We start from the raw sequence: 20,053 nt of genomic DNA, 5'->3' as shown, positions 1-20,053 counted from the left end.
GCTCTTCTCAAATGATCATGCATGCTTGTGGAGGCAGCGATTTAGTAGACGGCAAATTTAACTTGAGCAATCAATGCCAGGCTGCAGCTGCTAAAGCCATTGAACCAAATGTTAATATGTGTTCTAGATCCGATCCATGGACCCAGCTTGGGCGATTGCCAGTAATGGTCCTCGTCTATTAGCCAGGGTGGACTTGTTGTGGAGGACTCAAATATAGGCAGGGCCAATTGGTTTTAATGGACACGGTGTAATGCTCAATGTCTCCTCTGGTGGCACTGCTACCGGATTCCACCATGGATCACCACCGGTGATTGCAGGACACTCTACGAAGACTTTTGTATCACAAAGGGATTATCCATGGTTGGACGTTCGAGGCTGAGGTATCTAGGATGGACATTGAACCTGGCAGCCGTTGTCATTCAGAGACAGAGCAGGTATTGAAAGTCAGTTAAAAGCTGCATGGACAACTCCAATTAGGGCCCATTAGCGTGTGGCAGCCAATGAAGACGACATGACCCGAGGGCGCAGAGCTCAATGAGATTTGTAAGCAGCTAAATGTGATTATAGACCTTTGCTGACCCAACCTGCCGAGACGAGCAGAGGTATAAAAGTCACCAGCCGGGCGACCGTCTCCTGATCATACACCGAGATGGCTCAGAGGAGACCCTGCTCCTTCTCCCAGCTGAAGATCACCACCGTCGTCCCCATCTACTTCACCATGATTGGTCTGGTTTTGGTGCTGTCTCTTGTGACTCTACACGACACAACCCAAGTGTCCAGCTCCTTCCCATACACCGTCCCCCTGGACCCCGAGGGCTCTCTCCAGCTCTTCTGGAACATCAGCTACACCGAGAAAGTGGTGAACTTCCAGATCCTCATCAAGAACCTAAAATACGGGATGATTTTTGGCATGTCAGACAGAGGAGAGTTTGAGGGTGCGGATCTGGCGGTCCTGTGGAGCGATGGATTCAGCTCTTATTTCGGGGTAAGTTTCTTTTCACTTTATATAAGTAGTTATGACTTGGAGGGTTTAATTTTCCCCTAAAGTCAAGGTCCATTGATCTGTTGTCTGAGACCATGCGCAAAGTCAAGCTTTTTTTGATCTTTTCATGAGGGATTTGTGCAGTTTGGTGGTCTGAATACGCCTTGTATTTCAATTCCTAACCTGATTGCTGTCAGTGAATGTGAATATTCATGATAACAGAGGCTGATGTGCCACTCCGAAAGCTGAAAGGTGGGTTACAAGCAATGGATGACCACCACTACTAGTGGATAGTCAATGCTCCTACTGCTCCATCCACACAGAGGTCTTCGGGAGTCCAATTCTCCTGATCGGCGAGGGATCAAAGTCAATGCCTAATGGCAAACTCGGCTCTGTTGCATCCATCACTGCTACCTCCTTGTCATATTTCATTTTCAGGATGCCTGGAGCGATGAAGAAGGACATCTTCATATCGATTCCCACCAAGACTACCAGCTGCTGTCGGCACAACAGACTCCCGAGGGCCTCTATCTTGTCTTCAGGAGACCCTTCACTACCTGCGATCCCAATGACTACTTCATAGAGGTACGTTTCTTCATTTTAATACCCAAGCTAAGGGTATTTGTGGCATTGGGGTAGGTCATGGGGCAGCTATGGGGCGATTAGGGATAGGAAACCCAGTTTTGGTTGGGCGTAACCCCTTTCCACCTTGGGAGCAGGCATGTTGTCTAGAAGTCAAACTTGACCAATTTTGTGGCCATTAGAGATAGGGAACCCAGTTTTGGTTGGTCGTAACCCCTTTCCAGTTTGGGAGCAGGCATGTTCTCTAGAAGTCAAACTTGACCAATTCTGGCCATGCTCTTCAGGGGTGGTGGTTACATGAATAATTTTTAACTGCTTCCCCTTAAAGGTCATGACTTTACCCAATTTATTTTTGCCCACAACCTCGGTGTTTGATATTAGAATTATTCCCAAGAAACCTACTAGAAATTTCACATGGTTGGGAATATTAGGAGGCTTTGGCAGCATCCGTGAGATTTCCCATCTTCTCCGGGAGTCCAGTAGGTCTCCTTCTATTTCCAGGAGCCAGTTGTCAAGTATGCTACAAAAAAACCTCAACGTTAGCCATTATGGAGAGTGGCAAATTGGCACAAGGCTTATGAAAAGGGTGTGGACCAGATTCTTCTATCCTTTGTAGCTATATGTCTTCTACATATGCCCAATATGTTACAAAGTTGGCAGAGCAGAGGGTATGCCCTGTCCATGGTGGGTCCAAGGTGGTAATGATTGATTCACTGGTTGGAAAATTCATTGGACGTCCAAATTTTCCCATACCTTCACCTTCTTCTCCAGGATGGAACTGTGCACTTAGTCTATGCCCTGCTGGAGAAGCCGTTCCAGTCCATTTCTGCTATCAATATCTCCTTACTCCACCGAGGACTTCAGAGGGTGCAACTTTTAAAGCCAGAGATCCTAACGCCCCAACTCCCGAAGGATGTAGTCACTATGGATGTCCGGGCACCAAATGTGGTTATTCCAGATAAAGAGACGACTTACTGGTGTTACATCACCGAGCTGCCGGAGGACTTCTCCAAACACCACATAGTCATGGTAAGTTCTTCTAGATATGGCCATTGATTAGATTGAGGTGACCATCATATGGACCACCAAACCTCATACTGTAAAGTACAACATAAGAGATACTCTTTCTAAAATCACCTGCTGAAACCTCCAAGACCCAAATTGTACCTGTTTTCAAGTAAACTTCCAGTTTTGGCTCCATTTGTGCTGAAATGGATGGGGACATGTAAACCAGGATGGGGCTTTATGTACCAGGATGGGGACCAGGATAAGGACATTTATACCAAAAGGAGCCTAGGATCAGGGTCATTAAAACAGGATGGGGGACATTAGTACATAATGGGGGGAGGTAAACTTGTATGTCTTTATAGGATTTAGAATGCTAAATGTAAACATATGTATATATATATCTACTTCTTACCAACATGCGGGGATGGATGTGGGCCCAGGTCCAAATTTTGCAGCATGGCCCATCAAACTCTAGTTACGCCACTGAAACCCACTATGTGTACATTTGGATTCTGGGGCTACGTCTGATGACAGAGCACACCAAGAAGCCTTCTGAAGGTTGTGACCTCTCCACCCATCTGGGGGGTCTCCCCTGTCTCACCACCCATCGGGTAGGTCCTCCCTTCCTCTCCACCTGTCGGGTAGGTCTCCCCTTCCTCTCCACCCGTCTGGGAGGTCTCACCTTACTCTCCACCCGTCTGGGAGATCTGCCCTTCCTCTCCACCCATCTGGGAGGTCTCCACTTCCTCTCCACCACTCTGGGAGGTCTCCCCTTCCTCTCCACTCGTCTGGGAGGTCTCCCCTTCCTCTCCACCTCTCTGGTAGATCTCCTCTTCCTCTCCACCCGTCTGGGAGGTCGCCCCTTCCTCTCCACCCGTCGGGTAGGTTTTCCCTTCCTCTCCACCCATCTGGGAGGTCTCCCCTACATCTCCACCCATCTGGGAAGTCTCCCCTTCCTCTCCACTCGTTGGATAGGTCTCCCCTTCCTCTCCACCTGTCTTGGAGGTCTCCCTTTCTCTCCATCTGTCTAGTAGGTCTCCTCTTCCTCTTCACCCATCTGGGAGGTCTCCCCTTCCTCTACACCCGTCGGGTAGGTCTTCCCTTCCTCTCCATCTGTCTGGAAGATCTCCCCTACATCTCCACCCGTCTGGGAAGTCTTCCCTTCCTCTTCACCACTCTGGGAGGTCTCCCCTTCCTCTCCACTCGTCTTGGAGGTCTCCCCTTCCTCTCCACCTCTCTGGTAGATCTCCTCTTCCTCTCCACCCGTCTGGGACGTCGCCCCTTCCTCTCCACCCGTCGGGTAGGTTTTCCCTTCCTCTCCACCCATCTGGGAGGTCTCCCCTACATCTCCACCCGTCTGGGAGGTCTTCCTTTCCTCTCCACCATTCTGGGAGGCTTCCCCCTCCTCTCCACCCATCTGGGAAGTCTCCCCTTCCTCTCCACTCGTTGGATAGGTCTCCCCTTCCTCTCCACCTGTCTTGGAGATCTCCCTTCCTCTCCATCTGTCTAGTAGGTCTCCTCTTCCACTTCACCCATCTGGGAGGTCTCCCCTTCCTCTACACCCGTCGGGTAGGTCTTCCCTTCCTCTCCATCTGTCTGGAAGATCTCCCCTACATCTCCACCCGTCTGGGAAGTCTTCCCTTCCTCTCCACCACTCTGGGAGGTCTCCCCTTCCTCTCCACTCGTCTGGGAGGTCTCCCCTTCCTCTCCACCTCTCTGGTAGATCTCCTCTTCCTCTCCACCCGTCTGGGACGTTGCCCCTTCCTCTCCACCCGTCGGGTAGGTTTTCCCTTCCTCTCCACCCATCTGGGAGGTCTTCCCTTGCTCCCCACCCGTCTGGGAGGTCTCTTCTTCCTCTCCACCTGTCGGGTAGGTCTCCCCTTCCTCTCCACCTGTCTGTGAGGTCTCCCCTTCCTCTCCACCTGTCTGGTAGGTCTCCTCTTCCTCTCCACCAGTCTTGGAGGTCTTCCCTTCCTCTCCACCATTCTGAGAGGTCTCCCCTTCCTCTCCACTCATCTGGTAGGTCTCCCGTTCCTCTCCACCCGTCGGGTAGGTTTCCCCTTCCTCTCCACCCTTCTGGGAGGTCTCTCCTTTCTCTCCACCCATCTGGGAGGTCTTCTCTTCCTCTCCACCATTCTGGGAGGTCTCCCCTTCCTCTCCACTCATCTGGTAGGTCTCCCGTTCCTCTTCACCCGTCGGGTAGGTCTCCCCTTCCTCTCCACCCGTCTGGGAGTTCTCCCCTTCCTCTCCACCTGTATGGTAGGTCTCCTCATCCTCTCCACCCATCTGGGAGGTCTTCCCTTCCTCTCCACCCGTCTGGAAGGTCTCCCCTACATCTCCACCAGTCTGGGAGGTCTTCCCTTCCCCTCAACCATTCTGGGAGGTCTCCCCTTCCTCTCCACTCATCTGGTAGGTCTCCCCTTCCTTTCCACCCATCTGGGAGGTCTCTCCTTTCTCTCCACCCATCTGGGAGGTCTTCCCTTCCTCTCCACCATTCTGGGAGGTCTCCCCTTCCTCTCCACCCTTCGGGTAGGTCTCCCCTTCCTCTCCACCTGTCTGAGAGGTTTCCCCTTCCTTTCCACCTGTCAGGTAGGTCTTCCCTTCCTTTCCACCTGTTTGGTAGGTCTTCCCTTCTTTTCCACCCGTCGGGTAGGTCTTCCTTTCCTCTCCACCATTCTGGGAGGCTTCCCCCTCCTCTCCACCCATCTGGGAAGTCTCCCCTTCCTCTCCACTCGTCTGGGAGGTCTCCCCTTCCTCTCCACCTCTCTGGCAGATCTCCTCTTCCTCTCCACCCGTCTGGGACGTTGCCCCTTCCTCTCCACCCGTCGGGTAGGTTTTCCCTTCCTCTCCACCCATCTGGGAGGTCTTCCCTTGCTCCCCACCCGTCTGGGAGGTCTCTTCTTCCTCTCCACCTGTCGGGTAGGTCTCCCCTTCCTCTCCACCTGTCTGTGAGGTCTCCCCTTCCTCTCCACCTGTCTGGTAGGTCTCCTCTTCCTCTCCACCAGTCTTGGAGGTCTTCCCTTCCTCTCCACCATTCTGAGAGGTCTCCCCTTCCTCTCCACTCATCTGGTAGGTCTCCCGTTCTTCTCCACCCGTCGGGTAGGTTTCCCCTTCCTCTCCACCCTTCTGGGAGGTCTCTCCTTTCTCTCCACCCATCTGGGAGGTCTTCTCTTCCTCTCCACCATTCTGGGAGGTCTCCCCTTCCTCTCCACTCATCTGGTAGGTCTCCCGTTCCTCTTCACCCGTCGGGTAGGTCTCCCCTTCCTCTCCACCCGTCTGGGAGTTCTCCCCTTCCTCTCCACCTGTATGGTAGGTCTCCTCATCCTCTCCACCCATCTGGGAGGTCTTCCCTTCCTCTCCACCCGTCTGGAAGGTCTCCCCTACATCTCCACCAGTCTGGGAGGTCTTCCCTTCCCCTCAACCATTCTGGGAGGTCTCCCCTTCCTCTCCACTCATCTGGTAGGTCTCCCCTTCCTTTCCACCCATCTGGGAGGTCTCTCCTTTCTCTCCACCCATCTGGGAGGTCTTCCCTTCCTCTCCACCATTCTGGGAGGTCTCCCCTTCCTCTCCACCCGTCGGGTAGGTCTCCCCTTCCTCTCCACCTGTCTGAGAGGTTTCCCCTTCCTTTCCACCTGTCAGGTAGGTCTTCCCTTCCTTTCCACCTGTTTGGTAGGTCTTCCCTTCTTTTCCACCCGTCGGGTAGGTCTTCCTTTCCTCTCCACCATTCTGGGAGGCTTCCCCCTCCTCTCCACCCATCTGGGAAGTCTCCCCTTCCTCTCCACTCGTTGGATAGGTTTCCCCTTCCTCTCCACCTGTCTTGGAGGTCTCCCTTCCTCTCCATCTGTCTAGTAGGTCTCCTCTTCCTCTTCACCCATCTGGGAGGTCTCCCCTTCCTCTACACCCGTCGGGTAGGTCTTCCCTTCCTCTCCATCTGTCTGGAAGATCTCCCCTACATCTCCACCCGTCTGGGAAGTCTTCCCTTCCTCTCCACCACTCTGGGAGGTCTCCCCTTCCTCTCCACTCGTCTGGGAGGTCTCCCCTTCCTCTCCACCTCTCTGGTAGATCTCCTCTTCCTCTCCACCCGTCTGGGACGTCGCCCCTTCCTCTCCACCCGTCGGGTAGGTTTTCCCTTCCTCTCCACCCATCTGGGAGGTCTCCCCTACATCTCCACCTGTCTGGGAGGTCTTCCTTTCCTCTCCACCATTCTGGGAGGCTTCCCCCTCCTCTCCACCCATCTGGGAAGTCTCCCCTTCCTCTCCACTCGTTGGATAGGTCTCCCCTTCCTCTCCACCTGCCTTGGAGGTCTCCCTTCCTCTCCATCTGTCTAGTAGGTCTCCTCTTCCACTTCACCCATCTGGGAGGTCTCCCCTTCCTCTACACCCGTCGGGTAGGTCTTCCCTTCCTCTCCATCTGTCTGGAAGATCTCCCCTACATCTCCACCCGTCTGGGAAGTCTTCCCTTCCTCTCCACCACTCTGGGAGGTCTCCCCTTCCTCTCCACTCGTCTGGGAGGTCTCCCCTTCCTCTCCACCTCTCTGGTAGATCTCCTCTTCCTCTCCACCCGTCTGGGACGTTGCCCCTTCCTCTCCACCCGTCGGGTAGGTTTTCCCTTCCTCTCCACCCATCTGGGAGGTCTTCCCTTGCCCCCCACCCGTCTGGGAGGTCTCTTCTTCCTCTCCACCTGTCGGGTAGGTCTCCCCTTCCTCTCCACCTGTCTGTGAGGTCTCCCCTTCCTCTCCACCTGTCTGGTAGGTCTCCTCTTCCTCTCCACCATTCTGAGAGGTCTCCCCTTCCTCTCCACTCATCTGGTAGGTCTCCCGTTCCTCTCCACCCGTCGGGTAGGTTTCCCCTTCCTCTCCACCCTTCTGGGAGGTCTCTCCTTTCTCTCCACCCATCTGGGAGGTCTTCTCTTCCTCTCCACCATTCTGGGAGGTCTCCCCTTCCTCTCCACTCATCTGGTAGGTCTCCCGTTCCTCTTCACCCGTCGGGTAGGTCTCCCCTTCCTCTCCACCCGTCTGGGAGTTCTCCCCTTCCTCTCCACCTGTATGGTAGGTCTCCTCATCCTCTCCACCCATCTGGGAGGTCTTCCCTTCCTCTCCACCCGTCTGGAAGGTCTCCCCTACATCTCCACCAGTCTGGGAGGTCTTCCCTTCCCCTCAACCATTCTGGGAGGTCTCCCCTTCCTCTTCACTCATCTGGTAGGTCTCCCCTTCCTTTCCACCCATCTGGGAGGTCTCTCCTTTCTCTCCACCCATCTGGGAGGTCTTCCCTTCCTCTCCACCATTCTGGGAGGTCTCCCCTTCCTCTCCACCCGTCGGGTAGGTCTCCCCTTCCTCTCCACCTGTCTGAGAGGTTTCCCCTTCCTTTCCACCTGTCAGGTAGGTCTTCCCTTCCTTTCCACCTGTTTGGTAGGTCTTCCCTTCTTTTCCACCCGTCGGGTAGGTCTTCCTTTCCTCTCCACCATTCTGGGAGGCTTCCCCCTCCTCTCCACCCATCTGGGAAGTCTCCCCTTCCTCTCCACTCGTTGGATAGGTTTCCCCTTCCTCTCCACCTGTCTTGGAGGTCTCCCTTCCTCTCCATCTGTCTAGTAGGTCTCCTCTTCCTCTTCACCCATCTGGGAGGTCTCCCCTTCCTCTACACCCGTCGGGTAGGTCTTCCCTTCCTCTCCATCTGTCTGGAAGATCTCCCCTACATCTCCACCCGTCTGGGAAGTCTTCCCTTCCTCTCCACCACTCTGGGAGGTCTCCCCTTCCTCTCCACTCGTCTGGGAGGTCTCCCCTTCCTCTCCACCTCTCTGGTAGATCTCCTCTTCCTCTTCACCCGTCTGGGACGTCGCCCCTTCCTCTCCACCCGTCGGGTAGGTTTTCCCTTCCTCTCCACCCATCTGGGAGGTCTCCCCTACATCTCCACCCGTCTGGGAGGTCTTCCTTTCCTCTCCACCATTCTGGGAGGCTTCCCCCTCCTCTCCACCCATCTGGGAAGTCTTCCCTTCCTCTCCACTCGTTGGATAGGTCTCCCCTTCCTCTCCACCTGTCTTGGAGGTCTCCCTTCCTCTCCATCTGTCTAGTAGGTCTCCTCTTCCACTTCACCCATCTGGGAGGTCTCCCCTTCCTCTACACCCGTCGGGTAGGTCTTCCCTTCCTCTCCATCTGTCTGGAAGATCTCCCCTACATCTCCACCCGTCTGGGAAGTCTTCCCTTCCTCTCCACCACTCTGGGAGGTCTCCCCTTCCTCTCCACTCGTCTGGGAGGTCTCCCTTCCTCTCCATCGGTCTAGTAGGTCTCCTCTTTCACTTCACCCATCTGGGAGGTCTCCCCTTCCTCTCCACCCGTCGGGTAGGTTTTCCCTTCCTCTCCACCCATCTGGGAGGTCTCCCCTACATCTCCACCCGTCTGGGAGGTCTTCCTTTCCTCTCCACCATTCTGGGAGGCTTCCCCCTCCTCTCCACCCATCTGGGAAGTCTCCCCTTCCTCTCCACCCATCTGGGAGGTCTCCCCTTCCTCTCCACCCATTTGGTAGATGTCCCCATCCTCTCCACCCGTTGGGTAGGTCTCCCCTTCCTCTCCACCCATCTGGAAGGTCTCCCCTTCCTCTCCACCCATCTGGAAGGTCTCCCCTTCCTCTCCACCCATCTGGGAGGTCTTCCCTTCCTCTCCACCCATCTGGGAGGTCTCCCCTTCCTCTCCACCCGTCTGGAAGGTCTCCCCTTCCTCTCCACCCATCTGGTAGTTGTCCCCTTCCTCTCCACTCGTCTGGGATGTCTCCTCTTCCTCTCCACCCATCGGGTAGGTCTTCCCTTGCTCCCCACCCGTCTGGGAGGTCTCCTCTTCCTCTCCATTTGTCGGGTAGGTCTCCCCTTCCTCTCCACCTGTCTGTGAGGTCTCCCCTTCCTCTCCACCTGTCTGTGAGGTCTCCCCTTCCTCTCCACCTGTCTGGTAGGTGTCTTCTTCCTCTCCACCCATCTGGGAGGTCTCCCCTTCCTCTCCACCCATCTGGGAGGTCTCCCCTTCCTCTCCACCCATTTGGTAGTTGTCCCCATCCTCTCCACCCGTCGGGTAGGTCTCCCCTTCCTCTCCACCCATCTGGAAGGTCTCCCCTTCCTCTCCACCCATCTGGAAGGTCTTCCTTTCCTCTCCACCCGTCTGGGAGGTCTCCCCTTCCTCTCCACCTATCGGGTAAGTCTTCCCTTCCTCTTCACCCATCTGGGAGGTCTTCCCTTCCTCTCCACCCATCTGGGAGGTCTCCCCTTCCTCTCCACCCGTCTGGGAGGTCTCCCCTTCCTCTCCACCCATCTGGTAGTTGTCCCCTTCCTCTCCACTCATCTGGGATGTCTCCTCTTCCTCTCCACCCATCTGGAAGGTCTCCCCTTCCTCTCCACCCATCTGGAAGGTCTTCCTTTCCTCTCCACCCGTCTGGGAGGTCTCCCCTTCCTCTCCACCTATCGGGTAAGTCTTCCCTTCCTCTTCACCCATCTGGGAGGTCTACCCTTCCTCTCCACCCATCTGGGAGGTCTCCCCTTCCTCTCCACCCGTCTGGGAGGTCTCCCCTTCCTCTCCACCCATCTGGTAGTTGTCCCTTTCCTCTCCACTCATCTGGGATGTCTCCTCTTCCTCTCCACCCATCTGGGAGGTCTTCCCTTGCTCCCCACCCGTCTGGGAGGTCTCTTCTTCCTCTCCACCTGTCGGGTAGGTCTCCCCTTCCTCTCCACCTGTCTGTGAGGTCTCCCCTTCCTCTCCACCTGTCTGGTAGGTCTCCTCTTCCTCTCCACCAGTCTTGGAGGTCTTGCCTTCCTCTCCACCATTCTGAGAGGTCTCCCCTTCCTCTCCACTCATCTGGTAGGTCTCCCGTTCCTCTCCACCCGTCGGGTAGGTTTCCCCTTCCTCTCCACCCTTCTGGGAGGTCTCTCCTTTCTCTCCACCCATCTGGGAGGTCTTCTCTTCCTCTTCACCATTCTGGGAGGTCTCCCCTTCCTCTCCACTCATCTGGGAGGTCTCTCCTTTCTCTCCACCCATCTGGGAGGTCTCCCCTTCCTCTTCACCATTCTGGGAGGTCTCCCCTTCCTCTCCACCCATCTGGGAGGTCTCTCCTTTCTCTCCACCCATCTGGGAGGTCTTCCCTTCCTCTCCACCATTCTGGGAGGTCTCCCCTTCCTCTCCACCCGTCGGATAGGTCTCCCCTTCCTCTCCACCTGTCTGAGAGGTTTCCCCTTCCTTTCCACCTGTCAGGTAGGTCTTCCCTTCCTTTCCACCTGTTGGGTAGGTCTTCCCTTCTTTTCCACCCGTCGGGTAGGTCTTCCTTTCCTCTCCACCCGTCTGGTATGTCTCCCCTTTTTCCTGAATCTTCTCGAGAGAGTTATCAAGTATGTATGGGTTAACCCAACTCCTCTCGTTGAGAAGTCACCTGTCACACAAAGCTGTGGATGTCTAACAGAAACCAGTAGGACATGGTGGAAGTTCCAGGCCGAGAGCTCAATGTCAATCTGCTGCCAGTAAAGTCAGAACTCGATTTTCAATGATATCGTCCTGAGGCTGCGGCCCCTCTTATGTAACATGGCAGGAGGTTGGGGGGATAGTCTCGCTCCCCGCTCTTGTGATTGGGGCTTGCATTTTTTCGGTGTCTTGGAAATGAAGATTACGTTTCGTCACCGTGTCTAATCGTTGCGGCTTCTCGAGAAAAATCCTCCAAATGTGATATAAAATTAGGTTTTGCCACAGGATAAATGTGACAGAAGCTGCAGCCGGAGCCGCTCCTCTCCTCGCTCCTCTCCTCGCTCCTCTCCTCGCTCCTCTCCTCGCTCCTCTCCTCGCTCCTCTCCTCGCTCCTCTCCCGGGTGACACTGGATGGTAATTACTCTGGTAATTATACACGCCGGATGGAAGATGGCAGAATCGTGAGTCCTGTCAGTGCGCGCCGCACAGCAGAACGCCCGAAGAGGCGAGGAAAAGATCGGGGGGGGGGGGGGAGAAGAAGAGCCCCCCATAATGACGAGACACTCCGGAGGCATCTCCAGATTGGAAAATTGCACCCTGCGAGGTGACTGACACTTCAGAGCAAGGAGAGCGCAAATAAGAATGCAAAAGTAACTGCGCCCCCCCATCAAGGAGCAGAATTAACAACCTGCGGGGCAGGATTCCCCAAACCCACCGGCAAAAGAAGACCCCCCACATCACACATGCCAAAACTAGTGTAAATAGATGGGATAAATAGTGAGTGCAGCTCTGGAGATAACTCAGGATCAGTAATGTAATGTATGTACACAGTGACTGGACCAGCAGAATAGTGAGCGCAGCTCTGGAGATAACTCGGGATCAGTAATGTAATGTATGTACACAGTGACTGCACCAGCAGAATAGTGAGTGCAGCTCTGGAGGATAATACAGGAGGTATCTCGTCTGCTCTTTCGGTCTGCAGTATGAGCCGGTCATCACGCGGGGGCACGAGGCGGTGGTCCATCACATCGAGGTCTTCCAGTGCTCGGAGGACTATGATACCTTCCCCCACTACAGCGGACCCTGCGACTCCAAGATGAAGCCGCAGAGGCTGGACTACTGCCGCCACGTCCTGGCCGCCTGGGCGATGGGAGCCAAGGTGGGTGCAGAGCCGCGAGGCACGGGGTGGGCTTCAGGACCCCCAGGTATAATGGCGCCCTCCTCTCCGCAGGCGTTCTACTATCCGGAGGACGTCGGTTTGGCCTTCGGAGGAGACGGATCTTCCCGATTCCTTCGACTAGAAGTTCATTATCACAATCCACTGGAACTGAAAGGTAAGAACCAACACAGCCTGCAGAGCATCGCACCTCACAGCCTGCAGAGCATCGCACCTCACAGCCTGCAGAGCATCGCACCTCACAGCCTGCAGAGCATCACACCACTAACCTGCAGAGCATCGCACCTCCATCCTGCAGAGCATCACACCACTAACCTGCCGGTCTCACACAGCCTGCAGAGCATCGCACCTCACAGCCTGCAGAGCATCGCACCTCACAGCCTGCAGAGCATCGCACCTCTAACCTGCAGAGCATCACACCACTAACCTGCCGGTCACACACAGCCTGCAGAGCATCGCACCACACAGCCTCCTGCAGAGCATCGCACCTCTAACCTGCCAGTCACACACAGCCTGCAGAGCATTGCACCTCTAACCTGCCAGTCACACACAGCCTGCAGAGCATTGCACCTCTAACCTGCCAGTCACAGACAGCCTGCAGAGCATCGCACCTCTAACCTGCCAGTCACACACACCCAGCAGAGCATCGCACCTCTAACCTGCCAGTCACACACAGCCTGCAGAGCATCGCACCTCTAACCTGCCAGTCACACACACCCAGCAGAGCATCGCACCTCTAACCTGCCAGTCACACACACCCAGCAGAGCATCGCACCTCTAACCTGCCAGTCACACACAGCCTGCAGAGCATTGCACCTCTAACCTGCCAGTCACAGACAGCCTGCAGAGCATCGCACCTCTAACCTGCCAGTCACACACACCCAGCAGAGCATCGCACCTCTAACCTGCCAGTCACACACAGCCTGCAGAGCATCGCACCTCCATCCTGCCAGTCACATACAGCCTGCAGAGCATCGCACCTCTTACCTGCCGGTCACATACAGCCTGCAGAGCATCGCACCTCCATCCTGCCAGTCACATACAGTCTGCAGAGCATCGCACCTCTAACCTGCCGGTCACATACAGACTGCAGAGCATCGCACCTCTAACCTGCCGGTCACACACAGCTTGCAGAGCATCGCATCTCTAACCTGCCGGTCACATACAGACTGCAGAGCATCGCACCTCTAACCTGCCGGTCACACACAGCCTGCAGAGCATCGCACCTCTTACCTGCCGGTCACACACAGCCTGCAGAGCATCGCACCTCTTACCTGCCGGTCACACACAGCCTGCAGAGCATCGCACCTCTTACCTGCCGGTCACATACAGCCTGCAGAGCATCGCACCTCCATCCTGCCAGTCACACACACCCAGCAGAGCATCACACCTCCATCCTGCCAGTCATATACAGACTGCAGAGCATCGCATCTCTAACCTGCCGGTCACACACAGCTTGCAGAGCATCGCATCTCTAACCTGCCGGTGACACACAGCCTGCAGAGCATCACACCTCTTACCTGCCGGTCACACACAGCCTGCAGAGCATCACACCTCTTACCTGCCGGTCACACACAGCCTGCAGAGCATCGCACCTCCATCCTGCCAGTCACATACAGCCTGCAGAGCATCGCACCTCTAACCTGCCAGTCACACACACCCAGCAGAGCATCGTACCTCTAACCTGCCAGTCACATACAGCCTGCAGAGCATCGCACCTCTAACCTGCCAGTCACACACAGCCTGCAGAGCATCACACCTCCATCCTGCCAGTCACATACAGCCTGCAGAGCATCGCACCTCTAACCTGTCGGTCACATACAGACTGCAGAGCATCGCACCTCTAACCTGTCGGTCACACACAGCCTGCAGAGCATCGCACCTCACAGCCTGCAGAGCATCACACCACTAACCTGCAGAGCATCGCACCTCCATCCTGCAGAGCATCACACCACTAACCTGCCGGTCTCACACAGCCTGCAGAGCATCGCACCTCACACCCTGCAGAGCATCGCACCTCCATCCTGCAGAGCATCACACCACTAACCTGCCGGTCACACACAGCCTGCAGAGCATCGCACCTCACAGCCTGCAGAGCATCGCACCTCACAGCCTGCAGAGCATCGCACCTCTAACCTGCAGAGCATCACACCACTAACCTGCCGGTCACACACAGCCTGCAGAGCATCGCACCACACAGCCTCCTGCAGAGCATCGCACCTCTAACCTGCCAGTCACACACAGCCTGCAGAGCATTGCACCTCTAACCTGCCAGTCACACACAGCCTGCAGAGCATTGCACCTCTAACCTGCCAGTCACAGACAGCCTGCAGAGCATCGCACCTCTAACCTGCCAGTCACACACACCCAGCAGAGCATCGCACCTCTAACCTGCCAGTCACACACAGCCTGCAGAGCATCGCACCTCTAACCTGCCAGTCACACACACCCAGCAGAGCATCGCACCTCTAACCTGCCAGTCACACACACCCAGCAGAGCATCGCACCTCTAACCTGCCAGTCACACACACCCAGCAGAGCATCGCACCTCTAACCTGCCAGTCACACACAGCCTGCAGAGCATTGCACCTCTAACCTGCCAGTCACAGACAGCCTGCAGAGCATCGCACCTCTAACCTGCCAGTCACACACACCCAGCAGAGCATCGCACCTCTAACCTGCCAGTCACACACAGCCTGCAGAGCATCGCACCTCCATCCTGCCAGTCACATACAGCCTGCAGAGCATCGCACCTCTTACCTGCCGGTCACATACAGCCTGCAGAGCATCGCACCTCCATCCTGCCAGTCACATACAGCCTGCAGAGCATCGCACCTCTTACCTGCCGGTCACATACAGCCTGCAGAGCATCGCACCTCCATCCTGCCAGTCACATACAGTCTGCAGAGCATCGCACCTCTAACCTGCCGGTCACATACAGACTGCAGAGCATCGCACCTCTAACCTGCCGGTCACACACAGCTTGCAGAGCATCGCATCTCTAACCTGCCGGTCACATACAGACTGCAGAGCATCGCACCTCTAACCTGCCGGTCACACACAGCCTGCAGAGCATCGCACCTCTTACCTGCCGGTCACACACAGCCTGCAGAGCATCGCACCTCTTACCTGCCGGTCACACACAGCCTGCAGAGCATCGCACCTCTTACCTGCCGGTCACATACAGCCTGCAGAGCATCGCACCTCCATCCTGCCAGTCACATACAGCCTGCAGAGCATCTCACCTCTAACCTGCCAGTCACACACACCCAGCAGAGCATCACACCTCCATCCTGCCAGTCATATACAGACTGCAGAGCATCGCATCTCTAACCTGCCGGTCACACACAGCTTGCAGAGCATCGCATCTCTAACCTGCCGGTGACACACAGCCTGCAGAGCATCACACCTCTTACCTGCCGGTCACACACAGCCTGCAGAGCATCGCACCTCTTACCTGCCGGTCACACACAGCCTGCAGAGCATCGCACCTCTTACCTGCCGGTCACACACAGCCTGCAGAGCATCGCACCTCCATCCTGCCAGTCACATACAGCCTGCAGAGCATCGCACCTCTAACCTGCCAGTCACACACACCCAGCAGAGCATCGTACCTCTAACCTGCCAGTCACATACAGCCTGCAGAGCATCGCACCTCTAACCTGCCAGTCACACACAGCCTGCAGAGCATCACACCACCATCATTACGTGGCGGCTTCTGGTGCCGGCGCCAATATCTGGCAATCGTCATGGAGTCAGGACAGTGTGTGCCGTGTGGGACGCTGTGTGCCCGGTCCTGCCCGCGCTGCACGGGGCCAGCAGTGGAGGACGCGCGCTGCTCCTGGCGATGGCGGCACCGCAGCAAAGTGAGGGCACAAGAGAACGACACTGCCCGGGCACCGCAGCAAAGTGAGGGCACAAGAGAACGACACTGCCCGGGCACCGCAGCAAAGTGAGGGCACAAGAGAACGACACTGCCCGGGCACCGCAGCAAAGTGAGGGCACAGGACAATGACACTGCCCGGGCACCGCAGCAAAGTGAGGGCACAAGAGAACGACACTGCCCGGGCACTGCAGCAAAGTGAGGGCACAGGACGACACTGCCCGGGCACCGCAGCAAAGTGAGGGCAGAAGAGAACGACACTGCCCGGGCACCGCAGCAAAGTGAGGGCACAGGACAACGACACTGCCCGGGCACCGCAGCAAAGTGAGGGCACAGGAGAACGACACTGCCCGGGCACCGCAGCAAAGTGAGGGCACAGGACAACGACACTGCACGGGCACCGCAGCAAAGTGAGGGCACAGGAGAACGACACTGCCCGCGCACCGCAGCAAAGTGAGGGCACAAGAGAACGACACTGCCCGGGCACCGCAGCAAAGTGAGGGCACAGGAGAACGACACTGCCCGGGCACCGCAGCAAAGTGAGGGCACAAGAGAACGACACTGCCCGGGCACCGCAGCAAAGTGAGGGCACAAGAGAACGACACTGCCCGGGCACTGCAGCAAAGTGAGGGTACAGGAGAATGACACTGCCCGGGCACCGCAGCAAAGTGAGGGTACAGGAGAACGACACTGCCCTGGCACCGCAGCAAAGTGAGGGCACAGGAGAACGACACTGCCCGGGCACCGCAGCAAAGTGAGGGCACAGGAGAATGACACTGCCCGGGCACCGCAGCAAATTGAGGGCACAATAGAACGACACTGCCCGGGCACCGCAGCAAAGTGAGGGCACAGGAGAACGACACTGCCCGGGCACCGCAGCAAAGTGAGGGCACAAGAGAACGACACTGCCCGGGCACCGCAGCAAAGTGAGGGTACAGGTGAACGACACTGCCTGGGAACCGCAGCAAAGTGAGGGCACAAGAGAACGACACTGCCCGGGCACCGCAGCAAATTGAGGGTACAGGAGAACGACACTGCCCGGGCACCGCAGCAAAGTGAGGGTACAGGAGAACGACACTGCCCTGGCACCGCAGCAAAGTGAGGGCACAGGAGAACGACACTGCCCGGGCACCGCAGCAAAGTGAGGGCACAGGAGAACGACACTGCCCGGGCACCGCAGCAAAGTGAGGGCACAGGAGAATGACACTGCCCTGGCACCGCAGCAAAGTGAGGGCACAGGAGAATGACACTGCCCGGGCACCGCAGCAAAGTGAGGGTACAGGAGAACGACACTGCCCTGGCACCGCAGCAAAGTGAGGGTACAGGAGAACGACACTGCCCTGGCACCGCAGCAAAGTGAGGGCACAGGAGAACGACACTGCCCGGGCACCGCAGCAAAGTGAGGGCACAGGAGAATGACACTGCCCGGGCACCGCAGCAAATTGAGGGCACAATAGAACGACACTGCCCGGGCACCGCAGCAAAGTGAGGGCACAAGAGAACGACACTGCCCGGGCACCGCAGCAAAGTGAGGGTACAGGAGAACGACACTGCCCGGGCACCGCAGCAAAGTGAGGGTACAGGAGAACGACACTGCCCGGGCACCGCAGCAAAGTGAGGGCACAGGAGAACGACACTGCCCGGGCACCGCAGCAAAGTGAGGGCACAAGAGAACGACACTGCCCGGGCACCGCAGCAAAGTGAGGGTACAGGTGAACGACACTGCCTGGGAACCGCAGCAAAGTGAGGGCACAAGAGAACGACACTGCCCGGGCACCGCAGCAAAGTGAGGGTACAGGAGAACGACACTGCCCGGGCACCGCAGCAAATTGAGGGTACAGGAGAACGACACTGCCCGGGCACTGCAGCAAAGTGAGGGTACAGGAGAACGACACTGCCCGGGCACCGCAGCAAAGTGAGGGTACAGGAGAACGACACTGCCCTGGCACCGCAGCAAAGTGAGGGCACAGGAGAACGACACTGCCCGGGCACCGCAGCAAAGTGAGGGCACAGGAGAACGACACTGCCCGGGCACCGCAGCAAAGTGAGGGTACAGGAGAACGACACTGCCCGGGCACCGCAGCAAAGTGAGGGCACAGGAGAACGACACTGCCCGGGCACCGCAGCAAAGTGAGGGCACAGGAGAATGACACTGCCCTGGCACCGCAGCAAAGTGAGGGCACAGGAGAATGACACTGCCCGGGCACCGCAGCAAAGTGAGGGCACAGGAGAACGACACTGCCCGGGCACCGCAGCAAAGTGAGGGTACAGGAGAACGACACTGCCCGGGCACCGCAGCAAAGTGAGGGTACAGGAGAACGACACTAATGGACACAGGAAAACAATACTGACAGTGCCACACGGAGTTTTGCACAAACTTCGCCGTCTGTCATGGTGACGTGGAGCTCTGTTCAGACTGCAGATTCTGACACTCCACCCGATGGCTTCTCTGGTGTCTGGGATCAGCACAGGCAGACTCAGGTTTCTACCTGCCGTGTGCTGATTAATAGGCAGACTAGCAAGGGTTAATCTCTGCTTGCTCCTTTGGTCACATGTTGTGGGGAGGCCAATCACATCTGCTCCCCTCCTATTTATGCTGGTGGAATCCTTCTACCCATGCCAGCTATAGTTTATCTATGTTGGTCTGTAAGGTGTGGTGTCCCAGACTTTTTGCTGAAAGTTTTGCTTTTTGCTTAGTGTGGTTTACACAACTACATGTTTACTCCTGTTGTTTTGTAGCTTCCTTCCTGCTCTTGTTTTCCTCCTGAATCTCTTATTGTGTTATCCTATGTATACTGTGTGATAAGAGTTTTGGTTTTCCCTTCTCTGTCTTTATCTGTGGGTTTCATTACACTCAGGTCCCGTCCCTCCCTGGGGGGAGGGGGTTTCACATCAGGACTGGTCAGGAGCAGGGCCAAGGAGAAGACTCAGGCCTCTCCACCATCAGGAGTATCCCTGAGATTAGGGACAGCACAGGCCCTCCTTGTTTGAGGGACAGATCAGGAGCCCCGTTTCCTTGTTACCCCATAGTCATCGCGGCAGATAATGATGCTGACACTTGGGATTCGGGGTAATAAAACTGAGATTTGGGGTTCAGGATATAACACTGGTGATTGGGCACCAGTCAGTACTGTTTTCGGTTTCTTCTAGGTCTCCGGGACTCCTCGGGGATCCGTCTCCATTACACCCCATCGCTGAGGAGATACGATGCAGGGATCATGGAGCTCGGCCTGGTGTACACCCCAATAATGGCCGTCCCACCCCAACAGAGGGAATTCACCCTGACTGGATACTGTACAGAAAAATGCACAGACCTGGTGAGTGTCCTCTATATACACAGCACTACTCCCCCTATCCTCTATATACACAGCACTACTCCCCCTATCCTCTATATACACAGCACTACTCCCCCTATCCTCTATATACACATCACTACTCCCCCTATCCTCTATATACACAGCACTGCTCCCCCTATCCTCTATATACACATCACTACTCCCCCTATCCTCTATATACACAGCACTACTCCCCCTATCCTCTATATATACAGCACTACTCCCCCTATCCTCTATATACACATCACTACTCCCCCTATCCTCTATATACACAGCACTGCTCCCCCTATCCTCTATATACACATCACTACTCCCCCTATCCTCTATATACACAGCACTACTCCCCCTATCCTCTATATACACAGCACTACTCCCCCTATCCTCTATATACACATCACTACTCCCCCTATCCTCTATATACACAGCACTGCTCCCCCTATCCTCTATATACACATCACTACTCCCCCTATCCTCTATATACACAGCACTACTCCCCCTATCCTCTATATACACAGCACTACTCCCCCTATCCTCTATATACACATCACTACTCCTCCTATCCTCTATATACACAGCACTACTCCCCCTATCTTCTATATACACAGCACTACTCCCCCTATCCTCTATATACACATCACTACTCCCCCTATCCTCTATA

General features: G+C 56.0%; 1 protein-coding gene across 1 annotated transcript in view; it reads left to right on the top strand.

Annotated features, from left to right (window-relative positions):
- The first annotated feature begins 627 nt into the window (after window positions 1-627).
- DBH (dopamine beta-hydroxylase) overlaps window positions 628-20,053 on the top strand; it is a 39,930-nt gene continuing 20,504 nt past the window's right edge. The window contains exons 1-6 of the mRNA XM_075323005.1: window positions 628-985; window positions 1,421-1,567; window positions 2,336-2,593; window positions 11,983-12,159; window positions 12,232-12,334; window positions 19,211-19,377. Coding sequence (XP_075179120.1) covers window positions 650-985; window positions 1,421-1,567; window positions 2,336-2,593; window positions 11,983-12,159; window positions 12,232-12,334; window positions 19,211-19,377 — 1,188 coding nt within the window. The 5' untranslated portion in view covers window positions 628-649. The remainder of the gene's footprint in view (window positions 986-1,420; window positions 1,568-2,335; window positions 2,594-11,982; window positions 12,160-12,231; window positions 12,335-19,210; window positions 19,378-20,053) is intronic.

The sequence above is a fragment of the Anomaloglossus baeobatrachus genome, chromosome 9 (genome assembly GCF_048569485.1).
Source record: "Anomaloglossus baeobatrachus isolate aAnoBae1 chromosome 9, aAnoBae1.hap1, whole genome shotgun sequence".
Taxonomy (NCBI): Eukaryota; Metazoa; Chordata; class Amphibia; order Anura; family Aromobatidae; genus Anomaloglossus; species Anomaloglossus baeobatrachus.
Note: the sequence above shows the minus strand (reverse complement) of the source record. Positions and strands in the feature narration are given on the sequence as shown.